The sequence below is a fragment of the Marmota marmota genome, unplaced genomic scaffold (genome assembly GCF_001458135.2).
Source record: "Marmota marmota marmota unplaced genomic scaffold, marMar, whole genome shotgun sequence".
In the NCBI taxonomy this organism is placed as follows: domain Eukaryota; kingdom Metazoa; phylum Chordata; class Mammalia; order Rodentia; family Sciuridae; genus Marmota; species Marmota marmota.
The window spans coordinates 17,276,057-17,292,054 of NW_026000153.1; the positions used below are offsets into that span (position 1 = coordinate 17,276,057).

At 41.4% G+C, this 15,998-nt stretch overlaps 1 protein-coding gene and 1 long non-coding RNA gene across 12 annotated transcripts in view; one reads left to right on the plus strand and one right to left on the minus strand.

Annotated features, from left to right (window-relative positions):
* Positions 1 to 583: 583 nt before the first annotated feature.
* Positions 584 to 15,998, minus strand: part of Inhba (inhibin subunit beta A) — a 24,115-nt gene continuing 8,700 nt past the window's right edge. For 2 of the 3 annotated variants that reach the window (XM_015490247.2, XM_048786488.1), the window contains 2 exons: positions 15,338 to 15,840; positions 584 to 5,941 (listed from right to left, as the gene is read on the minus strand). In XM_015490247.2, coding sequence (XP_015345733.1) covers positions 5,055 to 5,941; positions 15,338 to 15,725 — 1,275 coding nt within the window. In that variant the 5' untranslated portion in view covers positions 15,726 to 15,840 and the 3' untranslated portion in view covers positions 584 to 5,054. The remainder of the gene's footprint in view (positions 5,942 to 15,337; positions 15,841 to 15,998) is intronic. The other variant, XM_015490248.2, reaches the window with a different exon arrangement.
* The window catches only part of LOC125611537, a 98,864-nt gene continuing 92,182 nt past the window's right edge, over positions 9,317 to 15,998 (plus strand). For 7 of the 9 annotated variants that reach the window (XR_007341728.1, XR_007341731.1, XR_007341722.1 and 4 more), the window contains exons 1-2: positions 9,317 to 9,456; positions 9,824 to 9,895. This is a non-coding gene — a long non-coding RNA (uncharacterized LOC125611537). The remainder of the gene's footprint in view (positions 9,457 to 9,823; positions 9,896 to 15,998) is intronic. The other 2 variants (XR_007341729.1, XR_007341726.1) reach the window with 2 other exon arrangements.

The window sequence follows — 15,998 nt, forward strand, 5'->3', positions numbered from 1 at the left end:
CATTTATGGAAGCTATTTTCTCCATATAACCTTGGGGATGGACATAGATACTAGACTAAAACTAAAGAAGAAACAGTTAAATTAATTCTTCACTTTACTTTCACTTCCAAATTGGTTCTCTTGGTCATGGTATTAGGACAAAGTATGGTTCTTTTGCATGTACATAGTTCTCGACCTCTGGTTGAGCTATATCTTTCTAGTTTTCTAGCCAGAAAAGAAAGGAGGAAGAAAGAAGAGAAGGTAGGAAGAAAGAAGGAAGGAGGGAAGGAAATAATACCTCTTTATTTCCTAGAAGTAGTTACTACTACATTTGGAGACATAGGAAAAGAACAAAATCAATAAAATAAAAATATAGCTGGCCCAAGCATGTACAGCCTATTCCCAGCCTCTGCTATGGAAATACTTGAGCTCTATCACTGCACAGTTTGTACTCTGTCCCCATAATCAGTCTGTTTCTCCTCCTCTTCTGGATAAACACATAGAAACAAAATTATCATCCAGCAAAGGTTGTGGCAATATGTGTGCAAAGTTGACCGTGGAAAACCAATAAGAAAGACATAAAATAAAAATAAAAATAAAAAAATAAATCCCAAACAGATCTTTTTATTTAACATAAGGCCAAAGAAGCTATCAGGCGTTGCTGAATACTGTCCACTAACTGTACAAAATATTGACTGCATGCCTCGCAAACACCAAAATATCCGCTGGAATGCCATAGAAATAAATAACTTCTGCTATAAACACATGAAAACATATCAAACTGTTATCTCTTTAAACATATTGTAAATAAAAAAATTACCAGTACTTCTACACAATAAATATTAAGAAACCATTGACATAGTTGAAATGCACTCATATAAATTAACAACTTTAATTACATTAGCCAAACAGACATTGGTTAAAGAACTGCATGTAGTATGCAAAAAAAAAAATAATAATAATAAAGGACCCACAAAATAAAAATAAAAACAAACAAACAAACAACATCAACCACAGAACATAAAGTTTTAAAACAAAACAGGCTTCAGATTATCTTGGCTTTCATAATTATATTTTTCTTTTAAAGAAAAATATCAACCCATTGTCAATGCACTGTTTTTCAAAGCATTTAAATAGAGGGTAAAACCCATTGAAAATTAATACAGAAGAAATGATTCACTTTATGCATAAAAATAAATAATAATATAGCTGAGACATGTGGTTTGCTTCTGCTCTTGAAGATGTGAACAGCTTCTTAGCATTCATTTTCTCTGACCCATACAATAGCTTCTCCGTAATACAGGGTTTAATTTAAACACATACAATGTCCACCCCCAAACCTTCTGCCCACATCTACAAGTTTCATTTATTATGTAGGTTTTCAGGGTGACTAAGTTTTTCTCTACATTGAAAAGGGAAGTTGCCAAAAGGCCCACAGGAACTCATATTTTCAAGGGAACATGATAATTTGAATCTATGTTTAATACAACTGAGACATATTTGCTCTGTTTTTTTTTAGAGTCACCTCCTAAAGTTCAATCCCACAAGAGCAGAAAAAAAATTTTACTTGCTCTACCTTTGAGGAGAATGCAAGGACTTGCCTTGAAAATGGAGTGTGGAATCAATCTTAAACATATGTGAAATTTGTTGGTCTTCTGAGACAAGAAAATCACAACTCAGTGTGCTAGAATTCACTTTACTTTTTTGGAAAAAAAAAAGAAAATTTCAATTCAGTCTACAAAATACTTATTTTTTCTTTAAGAGATATACTGAGGGCAAGTGCTTTTCCAAGCTTCTAGAATTAGTGTGGGCAAATATTTAGGAGCCTAGATATCAGCCCTAGAGAAGGAGTAGAGAGATAGTGGGATACAACACGGCCACCCTTCTATAAGGTAAAACCTACTGCCAAGAACCCAATATGACAGGAATTAAAAGCTGATCATTTTGGCCCCATATAGCTATGTAAAGAGCAGTGGTTCACAGGGCTTTGTATTATTAAAGATGGTAGCAATTCATAATTCTAACACAAGGCCATAAAAATTTAATGAAACAGGGTTAAAGTTTGTGGGTGTGTGACCAACCTATCATTTAATTTCTAATCCAAATATCGTCATATGGAATTTCATTTCACTCAGTTTTATATTGCTATGGCACTAATCAAACCCCTCTTACCACTAGGAGAGAAAGGAAGGACTTAACAAAATGGCAAATTCATTTGAGATGAATGGGAACCCCACATGGCTGCCTTTGCAAGTGCCTGTTCTTTCCTGTGGCCTTGACCATCTCTTAGCACAAGGTGAAGTAGGACTTATTTCCTCACACTATGACCACAGGTTCCAGTATTAGTTCCAGTACCAAAGAAGCAGCAGTTTGAGGCCCTCCAAGATTTTCATAAAAACTGGTGAAGTTGAAATGCCATCTACTTCTTTCCCTAACTTCCCTCCCCATACCTACCTTCCCCACATGCATGATATCTAAGGTCAAAGGACCTTAATTAGAATCCACTAATGAGTTTCTCATGCAGTACATGTTCTTTCCTGCATAAGACAGGCAGGCCCCTAGAATGTGGTAAGTATATTTGCCCCAGTAATGAGGCAAATTTTCCTACACATAGCCTAATTTTATACTATACTGACAGTATAATTTTTAAGACAAGATAAACCACCTTTTGTAATATTTGGTTTCTCACTGATATTTCGTTTTCCTAAAACTCCTTTTTAAAAAATCTATGGATTGACATAAGGCTAAAAGCTTCAACATCCTACAAAATACTGATGAATGTAATTTTTCTCAATTAGAAATTTTTCCGATTTTTGCAAATGTTTGCAGTTTCAAACAAGTCAGTAAAAAGAAGGCTCTGTATTTTCATCAGCACATAAATGAATGACTTATTAGCTGTTCTAGGCAAGCAAAATACTGAATAAATTAGAAACTTAGCTTTAAGCAATACTTTGAGATTTATAAGACAAATATTTTTCCCTTTTTGCATCTGAATTGATACATACAAACTTACATATCGAGTTTTGAATGCAAATTAAATATTAGAAATTCATACTGCTGCCCTTATCCCAACTTTTTTTTTAACCCTTCTCTTCCTTAACTCCCATTCTCTTATACATCTTCCTCCAAATTACTTAAGTACTAACATTACTTAATCTAGTGGGTGCAAGTAATATCTCTCAAAATCAGGCCTACACCATTAAAAAAAAATGTACTCCACTCTTTTATTCTGGTCTACAGATTAATTTTTTTTTCCGAAAAAGTTTCTGATTTAAGATTGATTCCAATAGATAATAAATAGAAATTGAAAAAAAATTAACCTACAGTTTTGATTAATATCCTGTTTTCCCCACAGGGGATAACTTGTAGGGGTGGTGGGGACAAGAAAGAGGAGGGAGTTTGATCCCTGTACATTTAAAGAGGGCCTTGCTGAATATTCACTGGAATTTCCAGACTTTTTCCCAACCAAATTTTTGAAATGTGCCCACCTAGTTCAGAGTAAAAGCAAAAACTATAGCCTATCCTTCTTAAAAATACTGTGTTTTGCACACAAACATTCATTGCTTTAAGAACATTAAAAAATGACAGCCTGAAGTGCTTAAAATGTGTATGGACATGGTACAATACATGTATATATACATACAGATATGCGTATGCACAAGCAATGTATATATACACATACAAGCATGTAGTCTCATGAATTTGAACTTGATATCCAACAGTGTACAACTACTGCACATCCAGTATGAAATGTCCTGTTTCATGGATGTAAAAGGAGTCAAAAACCAAACTTCTCAGGGCTTTTAAGCCTGAACACAATCCCCCCTTACTCAACCTTGAATCTCAACCCCTGACTCATTGATGGTAAATGATACCAACCACAGACAGACTGTTTAAAGGCTCACACAAATGTCTTTGGTGTATGTGTCTATTTTTTTAAGGTACAAAATAATAATAATAATTATAATTATAATAATAAAAATAGCTATTTTGTGTGCTGTAGCAGTTCTTTTATAGCTCACATTAAGTGCAGCTCTTAAACCCCACCCCCACCCCCACCCAAAGAAAATACTTGTTAAATAAGGATTAGACAGGTCAAACACCATTGTAGTGCAAATAGTAAACGATAAAAAAAAAAAAAAACAACATTTACAAAATATAGAAATGTTTGGATCCAACAGATGGACAAACATATTCCTTTCAAGTATCTCTCCTTGAAGAAAATAAAAATTAATCAGGTTACTTCCGATACAAAAAAGTCTCTCTTTTTGTTCTCTCTCAGGTAAACAGTTTCAAACCTATTAGGTTGCATAGTTCTAAGATCATAAGCACCTTAACGAAATGTAACTTGGTATTCTTTTTTCCTTGATCTTTCATTCTTCCCATTCTTGTTCTCAATTTTTTTTTAATGTTGGTTTTTTTGTTTTGTTTTGTCTTGTTGCGAAAGTGGTGCAGAAAAAGAAAGTGTGACCACCTGCACACGCCTGTTCTTTTACTGGTATGTGTGTGTATGTGGTGTGTGGAAACGCCTGTGTGGGCATGTCTGGTGACATATGCAGACATAGTGTCACACAGACATGCATGTGACCTGGGTAGCTGGGTGGGACTGGCCCTTCCAAACTCATGGCTTTCTAGACATAATTTGGGTCATGCTAGTCCACAGTTACTGCAGACTAGACAAGGTGACTTGGAGCTCACAGGGGAACCGCAAGGGGGGGAGAGGACAATACCCGGTTAAACAACTGAGGTCATCAGTTTGATTTCGGAAGAAATGAAGGGTACACCCTTCTCCCTTTCCCTCCCAATTCCTGTCTCCTTCACTGCTTCATCTCTGAGCCCTGGCTAAGGATTTTTTTTTTCCCCACATCCTCCTTCATCTATTTCATCATGTTTTTAGTTTTTGTCTCTTTTTTTTGTTCATTTTTTTTGTTTTTTGTTTTTTTGTTTGTTTTTTAATTTCTATTTTTTTTCTGGTTGTTAAACTCAGAAACCTTAAATTTTTTTTTCTTCATTTTGCCACTGTCTTCTCTGGACAACCCTAGTTCCCTTTCCCCCCCGCCCCAGGGTGGGTGACTCTAGGAACACCCACACTCCTCCACGATCATGTTCTGAATGTCCTTTTTGATGATGTTTTGCCCATCGTCATAGTACAGCATGGACATGGGTCTCAGCTTGGTGGGCACACAGCACGACTTGAGGTTGGCAAAGGGGCTGTGACCCCGCATGCGGTAGTGGTTGATGACTGTCGAGTGAAAGGACAGTGAGGACCCCGACGTGCCTGCTATGTGGCTCGGGCACTCACCCTCGCAGTAGTTGGCATGATAGCCCGAGGGAGCGATGATCCAGTCATTCCAGCCAATGTCCTTGAAGCTGACAAAGAACTGTTTCTTACAGCAGATGTTGACCTTGCCGTCACACTCCAGGCCCCGCCTTCGCCGGCGGTGAGGGTGGTCTTCTGACTGCCGAGCCTGCAGCATGAGGAAAGGTCTGTGTGACTGCTCCTTCTCCTCATCTGCTGCTCCTTCACCTCCATCCTTCTTCTTCCCATCCCCGTCCTCTTCTTTCTTCTTCTTCTTGCCCAGGAGCACCAGGCTGGCGCCGCTCTCCTGGCACTGCTCACAGGCAATCCGCACATCCAAGGAGCTCTTGCCCTGGTCCAGCAATCGCTGGATGCTGCTGGAGACAGGAAAGATGTGCCAGGTGCTCTTCCGAGCATCCACCACCTTCTCAGATAGCAACAGTTCACTCCTCTCCCCCTTTAAGCCTACTTCCTCGGCCTCATCCCCCGTGTCCAAGCTGCCCTGTGGGTGCTTCTGCTGCTGAAAGAGGCGGATGGTGACTTTGCTCCTGGTTCTGTTGGCCTTGGGGACTTTCAGGAAGAGCCAGATTTCCGCACGCTCCACCACAGACAGGTCGCTGCCTTCCTTGGAAATCTCAAAGTGCAGAGTCTTCCTGGCTGTGCCTGAAGACAAAACGCAGCACAAGATAGAACAGGAACAGTTGTTAATTCCAGTGTTTGCATCTACTCACTATTTTTCTAGGCAAGCAAGAGTCTTCTGCTACAGACGGTCTAACACAGGGGAGAGCAAATTGGACAGCCCATTGGCCAAATCCATTTCAGAGAGGCCCTCAAGATTGGTTTTTATATTCTTAAATGGTTGAAGAAAACTCATATTTTGTAACATGGGAAATTCAAACTTTAGTGCCCATAAATAAAGTTCTATGGCAACAGCTACACTCGTCTCTTTCTAAGTTGCTTAAGGCTACATTTGCACTATAATAGAGAATTTAGTAGCTATAAGACTCTGGACCAAAAAACCTAAAATATTTGCCCTCTGGCCTCTGATGGAAAAAAAAAAAAGTTTGCAATCCCTTGGTTTAGAATGAAGAGGGCCTGCTGTCCTGTGTCTATTGCCTCACTGCTTAATCTCAATTTCATCTTCTATGAAATGGGAATGACATAATGATATTTGACCTATCATCTCACAGGCTCATAAGGACCAAGTAGGAGAACAAAATGAAAACACTCCACACACTCTAGAAAGCTATGGGAATATTCTCACATGAACAGGCTAACACCCTCTCCCCATCCCACAGTGTGGCTCAGTGTGGGCAGCACTTTGAGCTGGCCTCCCCTTCCCTGTCACCACCCTGCCCTCAATCCTCTATCACTTCAATCCTGGGGTCTTTCACTACAGCAGGCTTTTCTTTAAAGTGACCTCTGTAGGATCCAGTCAGGCTCTTCCTAGTCCTTTTTCCATTAAGCTGCTAAAGGATTCTTCCCCAAAGATGGATCTGATCACACCACCCCCTCTTTTGAGTCCTTTTCTGACTTCCTATAGCTCTCAGCATCCAAAGGCAACTGCCCAGGACTTTGAACTCTGTGTCAGCCTTCAACTCCAGCTCTTACCCAGCACCCTGCTCTCAGTGGTCCAGTTTCAAGGTATTTCCTTGAGGGGTGATGAATCCCATGCTGTGGCTCACCTGTAGGCAGTGATACCTGCTGTCCCTGCTGCCTAGATACTGCTGCCCCATCCCCAGCTCACTACCCTGAGTGGCTGATCTTAATAATGTTTCAGTTTTCAGATTGGACTACACTTCCTCAAAAGCTTTCCCTCTCATCTTCTTGGCCACCACCCTCTTGCCAGTCTAGTTTAGGATGCCTGAGGTCTGAGGTCTTATTTGATTATCTCATTCACTGCCATAATCTAGTGTTTAGTACAGAGTAGGCAATTTCTTGATCACTACTTAACAAATGGAGGCATTCTTAGCATTGAGTTCTATTAAAGTAAGAGCCACCTTCTACCTCTGAATCCTTCACTTTGCCTCTCTCCCTTTATAATGTAATAAATGAGCACCCAAAACATTTCAAATGGGAATGACTGCTAACACAAGGGAAATCCTTGCATTGTCAGAATAGTAGATTCAGCAACCATACAGTTCTAGCCTAACTCTAAAATTAGAAAGTCATCCATTTCCTTTTTTTTTTCATATGCACCTGTATGTTTATTATGCAACACCATTTACTCCAAGAAGCAGGTGTTCTGACTAGAATCCTTTGATTAATCAAATATTTTCCCTCGCTTCCCTGTTTACCACTTGGTGGTGTATAGAAACAGGTCCTCTTTACCTGAGCATGGGCCTATTTACAACTGTCCACTGTACATGGATCCCAGGTACAAATCTGGGAGCAATCTTCAAGAAGTTCATCTTAGAAGTCACAACTCCCTTGGAGGATCTCCCTGCCTAGATTTCTATAGCTAACGGAAATCCAGCAGTACTTATCACTCGAGGCCCTGAGATGTTTACGGTACTATAAATTTCAGGCACAGTTTCAAGTTCTCTGCGGCAGAAGGCAGGCTTTTCTGTGCACTGCGCACTGTCGATTCTGTTCTTAATTTAACACGCTCTGCACACTGTGATTATGATAGTGGTAAATTCACTGAGGCAAGGGCCAAGAAGGGCTGCATATGGATATGAAGGGTTCTCTGGCATCTTTGTACAAACTTGCCATGATGATGATGGTGGTGGCACGGGAGTTCCTCTGACTCCAACCTCATGTATCTGGCAGGAGTTGAAATGAATAATAAAGCAGGGTTTGTGATTAGAGAGAACACCAGAGCAGGGAGCAGTTAGAGGGGGAAGCTGTCTTATTTTAGAAAGCATGATGACTTTTTTTAAAAATGTGAATCCTATATTACCCTTTGCTAAGAATTGATGGTGTTTTTGTTTTTGTTTTTAAGAAAGCAAACAATTAAGGGAGCTCATTTAATCTAAAATGGCAATCAGAAGCTGATTTTTAGGTGATAGGGTCCAATGGAGACCAGAAAGAAAGGTTGACAGAAATGTTCCCAGCCTCTGCTACTGCTCCAGAAGAACCTGCAGGTTCCTGCTCCTATGTGTGGGTACCTTGGCCCTACTTGGTGGAGAATATTGACAAGCTGCATGCTGCTTCCCCTTCTGCCTCTGTGCAGGACAGCTTCTGACATCCTAAGCTGGACAGAGTGTCACTCTACAGACAGAGAGATAGTAGCTACTAAAAGAAGCCAGAGGACATAAGTTTGTATATTGTTTTGCTAGGAAAGCAAACCTGACTAATGCCCTGGATGGGAAGGATCACTGGATTTCAGGTAACAGGTAACACATCCCCTCCACCCCAGGCTCTGCTCTGCCCTCATACATGCTTGACCTGGGAGAAGTGGGGAAGGGTGAAGGTGGCTGGATGGCTGTGATAATCCTCATGCTGAACTTTCCATGAATAAAATCCAGAGCCAGGCACAGAGGCTTGGGGTTGGGGGGACGAGGGAGGGTTAATTGGTCAACCCAAACAAGTGACAGCCACATGCAAACTGCTTTTGTAGGTCTGGGGAGGGCAAGGCCACGTGATGCTCATCACACAGCCCTGCAGGACTGCCCCTCGTTTCACAAGAGCAGGTTTCTAATGCAGGATCTAGCCCCACCCCTTCTTCACAGGCAGCTGTACTTGGAAGCAAATGATTTAGTGTTCCTGAGAGAGGATTGTACAAAGAGAGTACTCATTAGAGGGGGCTCAATCTGTCAGGTGCTGTTATATTAGGATCAGAGAGTCATCATAAAATGACTTTCGCGCTGGTCTTGGCTGATAATTAACTGTATGGCATCGCCTGTGTGTTGTGGGGAAGCACGGGTGCTGATTTATGCATCAGTTTAATTATCTGAACTGAAAGACTGTTCCCTGTAGTTGCATCCACTGCCTGCCTGCTTTCTCTCTCCCCCATATTTCTGACATTTGGATTTTCCCCCTACTAATTGACATGCCTGTCGCCTCCTTCTTCTGGTGTCCATTTCTGGAACTGCTATTTGTATATTGCATGATATTTTATCAGGGAAAAAAATAAAACTGAGATCCAATTTCATGAAAATGCTGTTGCCATAATGCTCAGGAGGACAGGGGGAAGAGAGAGAGTCAAGTCTTCCTAATGTCTACCTCATATGCAGGTACATTTTACAGGTTCTATTGTATTCTGACTGATTAAGCAGTGCATTTTTTTTTTCTTTTACATTAGCTTTCATTGCAGAAGGGGGTGGGGAGAATGAGCTGGATAGAAGCTGACATGGAATTACTGTTTATCAGGACTGTCGGTTTCAGAAATCTATGACAACCCTTAGATTTCTTAGGGATGAAAAAATACAATAAATAGTCAATTTGTTATATTCCCTCTATGTCTATATTATCTGAGGGAGATTGCTGTACTGCAGTGTCGCTCTCAGGATGCCCCCAATCTGCAAATCTCTACGCATAACAATTTGAAAAATGGAAGAAGGTTGTCTAAGGCTGGGATGTTTAGGATTAATTTCTAATCAGTTTCAGGTTTGACTTAAATATTGGTGCTGGAAAATCCTGAAATGGAAGCCTCCCATAATGCTTCGTGAGCAGGTACGACATGAGTTTGTATAGGTGTGCCCTGAGTTCCTACACTGTTTTCTAGCTATCCAGATATAGCTAGTTGCTTTGCTAACCTTTCATTACCTACTCTCTGATAATATTCTTTTCATCTTCTGTGCTATTTTTTTTTCCCTCCCAAAGCTGGTGAGCAAGGTTTGTATCACAGCCTGCTCTGCCTGAGTAATTCACTAAGAAAGTCCCACGCAAACCCATGTGGGTGATAATATCTCATCATTGAAACTCCTGTGAGCTTGGTGGACACATCCCAAAGGGAGAGAAAAATGGTGCAGGAAACTGTGATCAATTTTGCACCTTACAGAGAATACCTTTGAAATGTTGCCTGGTGGGAGGGCTGGATGGAGGAAAGACTGCATAAGCTGGAAGGAAAGGTGTTTGTAACACATTCTCCTTTGCTTTCAGAATTTTTCAATAACTCAATCATGAAGGCATGCCAAGGGTTAAGCTGGTGAGGCCCCTTGTTGTTCCCTTCCCCACCCTTAGAATGCAAAACGCTGCTCATCCAAAAGTCCAGCATCTCAGATTTGTGGGTGTCTGAACACTTCCAGTTAAATAAGCAATACACACATGCAGTGTTTCGGTTTTGTTTTGTTTTGTTTTGTTCACCAGGGTCCTGCGTAAAGTATGCTGCCCTTTTATATACGGGTAATAATTATGTCTCTAATGTTAATGTGGAAAGCCTTGCTGTTTATAGAGCTTATTTAACTCACCATGGGGGGAGGAAAGCCTTGCTGTAAAAAGCGTCTGTTACTTTAATTTTCCATTCTTCATCAAGGTTTCCCTGTGCCTAGATATGGCATAGTCAATGGCAGAGCATAGAGAGCTGCCATTTACAGCGTGTGTGTTCTCTAAGCACTAACTTTGCATCTGGACTGCTTCCAGGAGTTTCTGCAAAAGGCAGCAAGCAGGGTATTTAAGGGTTATTCCTCCTTTGACCTACAGTAGAGGATCCTGCCTGTAGAAGAACTATAGGTTTGGTTGTAAGTTATCTTGACTGACTGCTTTTACTTTTTAGTCTCAATTTCTCTCCTTGGAATCCACATTATTGTAAATGTTCAGTTGTAAATGTTCAGTTACAAACATTCATTGCGTATGACTCTTCCACTTAAGTGGTAATAAGAAGGTTAAATATTGGGGGATATTGATGAGGGGGTCTTAGCTTCCTAAAAAAAAAAAAAATTCTCAAGGGTCAACCTACCGTATTTTAGAGATTTCTAAAGTTCCTGAGAACTTTTACACTTTTGGTTTTGAACCCAAGAACCAATCGAGTATGAAGAATTCTGTACTATATACAACTAAAGAGATCATGCTGAAGTATTTTTTAGCAGAAGAAGGGGCCAAGATAAATAAGTATTTTCAAGGAAAGTGCCTGGGAAGGCATTACTCCAATTCTTCAAATGTAAAACCTGAATTTCTACCCTGACATCTCCCCCCACCCCCATTCCTGCTCACCTACTGCACAGGCCGAAAACCACTATTAATCTCTTCCACATCTTCCCCCCCTCCATTCCTCTCCACACCCCCAGTTCGCATCCTCAGCAGCTGAACACCATGTTCCTACCAGGCGTTAAATAAATAGCCTTTTTCCTCCCTTTTCGAAGTCACTTGTCATTTGTCGCTGGTGAGAAGTGTTGATAAGTCAGGCAAACCAGGCAACAGAATCAGGGGAGATGGAAGATGTTTTTGTAAAACTCAGACGACCGTATTAGGGAGAGACTCGTGAGCAAATCAGTATCGTTGATGATTCATGGTCACATTTCTCCATGCTCTGCTTTGTTTGCTTTTGAAATTTATCACTCGTCTGCCTTCCATAGAGCTCCGGAATGTTCACATGTATCACTAGCATTCCCATTTCCTCGCCTTCTGTCTCTTTTAATGTATTACAGGTAGTCGTGTTTCTCCCATCTCATAAAATCCTAACTTTTTCAGCAGGATGAGAAGGGACAGGAAGTAATTGATAATCACCAAGATTAGGGTGCTACAGACTGGGGCTTCCAGTAGGCGCGACTGCCTTTCCCAGATGAACAGATGAAGACCAAAAGTCTTTGGAATGCGCCCTCTTGTGGCCAATCTTTCCCCATTATTCCGAGAAGAAAGTGTGTAACCCCTAAAGGTTCAGAGGTTCAAGCAGAGGAGTGATTCACAGGACAGCTCAGAAGACAGGTGGGGAATGGAAGGTTGGGAGTCAACTCCACTTTGAGATGTCTTTCCTGGGGTGGTGCTAGGGAAAATAGTCACCAAGGAAACCTGGGAAGACACCTGTTTGAGCAGTGTACACTTCTAACTCAAATCTACTGTAAGTGGCATCCTCCAAGAGGGGAGATTTATGTGCTGCTTTCAACAATGCCTATGCTAGGGGAGCATTATCCATTTCTTGATGTATCTTTTGTCTTTCCCCATCTTTCTAAAATAAGCACTCTCAATTGCTAAGTTAATCATGAGAATCAGCATCTAGGTTTGGCAGCCTGTGGAAACCCAAGGATATATTGTTATTGTATGTTGACTGACAGGCTACTGTCATGAATCAAGAGAAAGCAAAATGAGATATACCAAGCAAAAAGGTCTCTGCTTTAGTTTCATTGACAAAGTGGTAGTTGGCTTCATTTTACTCATCCCTACTGCCTTCCCTTCGAAGCCAGGACTTATACAAACATTGAGGATTTGGGGCCAGCCCTGCAAAGAACACACTAGCTTTGGGGAGCAATCCTGGGTGATAGCCATAATAAGAAAATCATTCTTATTTGTTGGGATAAATTTCAGAAAGCCTTAGAATGATCTCGCTGTTTAGCCAATAAGTCACATCATTTTTGAAAAGCTGAGCACAATGGAACAAATTCAGTTAAAAGAGTTCAAGGCACCTTCAGCTTTGTGATCTCTCCATTGCAGTGGTCATGCCTTGGCTTTATTAAACAATCAGGGGTGAAAAGGCCAAAATTAAATATGCCTCCCAAGACTGAGGAATATTGAGGTTGAAAGACATATCTATGGCATGCTCAAGGGTGACACTTATGTCTGAATTTTATTCTGTCCAAATAGTTATAAAGAAAAGTAAAGTGCATGCCCTCTTTATTCTCTAAGAACCAGGACATTCCACATAGTCGGAATGTCATTAAAGTTGTATTATTCCAAAAGCAACAAGACATAGATCTTTGCCCATCATTTTTATATATTCATTACAAGTATTCAAATGACAAATGTGTTTCTTGGGTAGGCAAAATTGGCAACAAAATGCTTGCATGGTACGGTTTAGAGAATAGCAATATAAATTGCTATATTTCATATAGCAATCATAAAATCTGTGAAATTATATTAAATCAACTTGAAGTTGATGTCTATAACTTCTCAGAAGAGAAAAGTAAGCAATTGTACTAAGCCCTCCTGTAAGAATGCAAAGTCAAGATGTAAACTCAACCAGGAGAAGTTTCCCATTACAAACCTTAAACTTTAGTCAACATAAACTGCCTTTTTAAAAAGTAGCTCATTTTCTCCCAAACTAAACCCCAAACAGAGAAGTAAAAAATGACAAGATCCTATATAACTGAGAGATCGATTAGCACTGAGTAGAGGGCCATAAGTAAGAAAGAATGTAAATGGTACGATTCTTTCGCTGCCAAATCTCTAAATGCCAAGAGAGTGCTTTTCTGTACAAGTCCAGTAAGTCAGAAGGAGAGACATATTGCTAGCATGTACGGTTAAAAGTGATCAGAAGCATAGGTGTACTTAGCCTATCTGGTTAGAGCCAAGTGAGTAGAAGCTGCACCAAAGGCCGTCAGAGGTGGAGGTTGGCATATAAAAACCAACCTGGGTCCCTTCATACACAGCAAACCTCTAGACCACTGGAATTCATTCTACTGGCACAGCCCAATGTCACAGTATTTTCTTTCCTTCATTTCCACAAGAAAAGCTTGAGGAAAATCAGGTGGTTAACTTGAAAACTCCAACCTGACTTTTTTCTCAATAAGTTTCAGAAGATAAAGTCACAATGCTTTGGGGGGGCTGCATCCAAAAAGAACTTTCAGGAAGTAAGTTGGATCTTCCTTAAACCACAGAGGCTTCAGGGGAGAGATCTAACCTGCTCAGGAAGCTTAGGGCCACTGAGGCTTCTTCCACAGGGGGAAACCATGAAACCTGCAGGCTATCCTTTCCCCCAAAAGGATGCTCTGGTCTCCCATGGCTTTCTTGAAAACAGAACATCTGAGTCAACAGGTTTTCAGGATTGGAAATTCTGAGTGTTGCCTTAATTGTTTATACTGCTGCGGCAAACTTTTAAACAAAATGCTGGGAGTCCCTGCACATACTTTACTGGCCATATGCTCTACCAAACAAAACAATGGCATTCCTTTCAAACGGATTTGGCAAGCGAGCTGATTCTTTAGCCTGGCATTACCATGAAAGCAACATGGTATTAACACATCTGTGTGCCCAGCGTGCAGGGGCTTGTAGGCATGCAAAAAGATCTGTGTCCTGTAACTATAAAAATAGCCTGGCTCCAAGTCCACCACCCATAGTTTTGACAGGTATTTTCTATTCAGCAACAGGTTACTGTGGTCTTGGGCCAACAATTAGAATCTATTTATTAAAGTTCTTCCTCTTAAGGATAGAGTGAGAGTTCACTGTAGTATCTGAGAGCACTTTGTCAAGGTTGCATTCCTTGGCAGAGAGTTCCTGGTAACTTTACAAAGAACAAAACTGGGTTTTTTGGGATTTTCTTTTGGCTTTTTTTTTTTTTTTTTTTTGTACAGAGAGCAAAAGTCAGTGCTCCAAAAGTGACTGCTGGTTCATTGTCAACTGTCCACTAAAGTAGCTTTTTACTGCCTAGTATGTGCTGTGCACTTGCAGACAGTTTCTAAAGGTAAAAATGACTGTCACTAGTATGTATGTCCTGTGTCTCTCATGTGGCCCCAGATTGGACTTTCAAAGGAAAGGTGTGTTTTAGGTGATGACTTTATCTATGCCAATCTACTCTGATCCCCTGCACTCTCGCATCCCACCCCCAATAAAAACTTTGGATGAGGACCTGAAGACAACTCTGTTTCCCCTAGCACCCGAAAATGCCCAGCTTTCATCTGACTGCTCAGATCTAGTTTCATAGGCAGGGCGAGGGAGCCCCTCTCAGATTGGCTTCTAGCTCCAGATTGGCCCAAGAGCTTCCTCCCTGTGTGACCGGCTGAGTTTAGCAAGTGTAAGCTAGTCATCTCCAGGCAGAGCTCACCCGATAATTCCATTTCTGTGGAGTCCTCTCCCACTCCTCCCCGTCTGCTACCTAACAACTAATAACCTTCCCAGGCAGTTTCCAGCGGGAGAGAAAAGAAGTTCCTCCTAGGACTGCAAAAGAAATATATTTTACTGCCCCCGCCCTCACTCCCCCCCCACCCCCCCACCCCCCCCCCCACCCCCGCAAATGCCAGCACCAACCTGATTCCGCAAACGTGATGATCTCCGAAGTCTGCTCCATAAGTTCATTCATTTCTGCCCTCCTTCCAATGTCGTCCTCAATCTCCACATACCCGTTCTCCCCCACTTTGCCCACATGAAGCTTTCTGATCGCGTTCAGAAGCGCAGCCTTGGGCACCGGCTGGGTGACATCGGGTCTCTTCTTCAAATGCAGCATGTTTAAAATGTGCTTCTTTACGGCCTCCACCATCTCTGGCTGAGAGTTGGGTACATCCTTTGGGAGGGTGGCCAGCGCACAGGACGGACAGTCGGGGGCTGCGCTGTGCCCCTCGGATCCTGGGGTGGGGGAACTCCTCACTATAATCCAGCAACTTGCCCACAGAAATCCTCTCAGCCAAAGCAAGGGCATCCTGGCAGGAAAAGTTGTTGTGATTGCCTTTTTTTTTTAAAGGCCCTGTTTTTCCTCCCCCCTCACGCACAGGTTTTTTGGATTTTTTTTTTCCTTCTCCTCTTCAGCAAATTCTCTGGAACAAGAGCAAAAAGTTTTCTGTGAAGTTTTGTTTGCAGGTTCCCTCTCTGAATGCAGTCAGTGCTGTAGGTTTGTGGCTGTCAGGGAGGAGAGTTCTGACTGTCTCCGAGTAAAAGAGAAGGAAGGAGGGAGGGAGGGAGAGAGGGAGGGAAA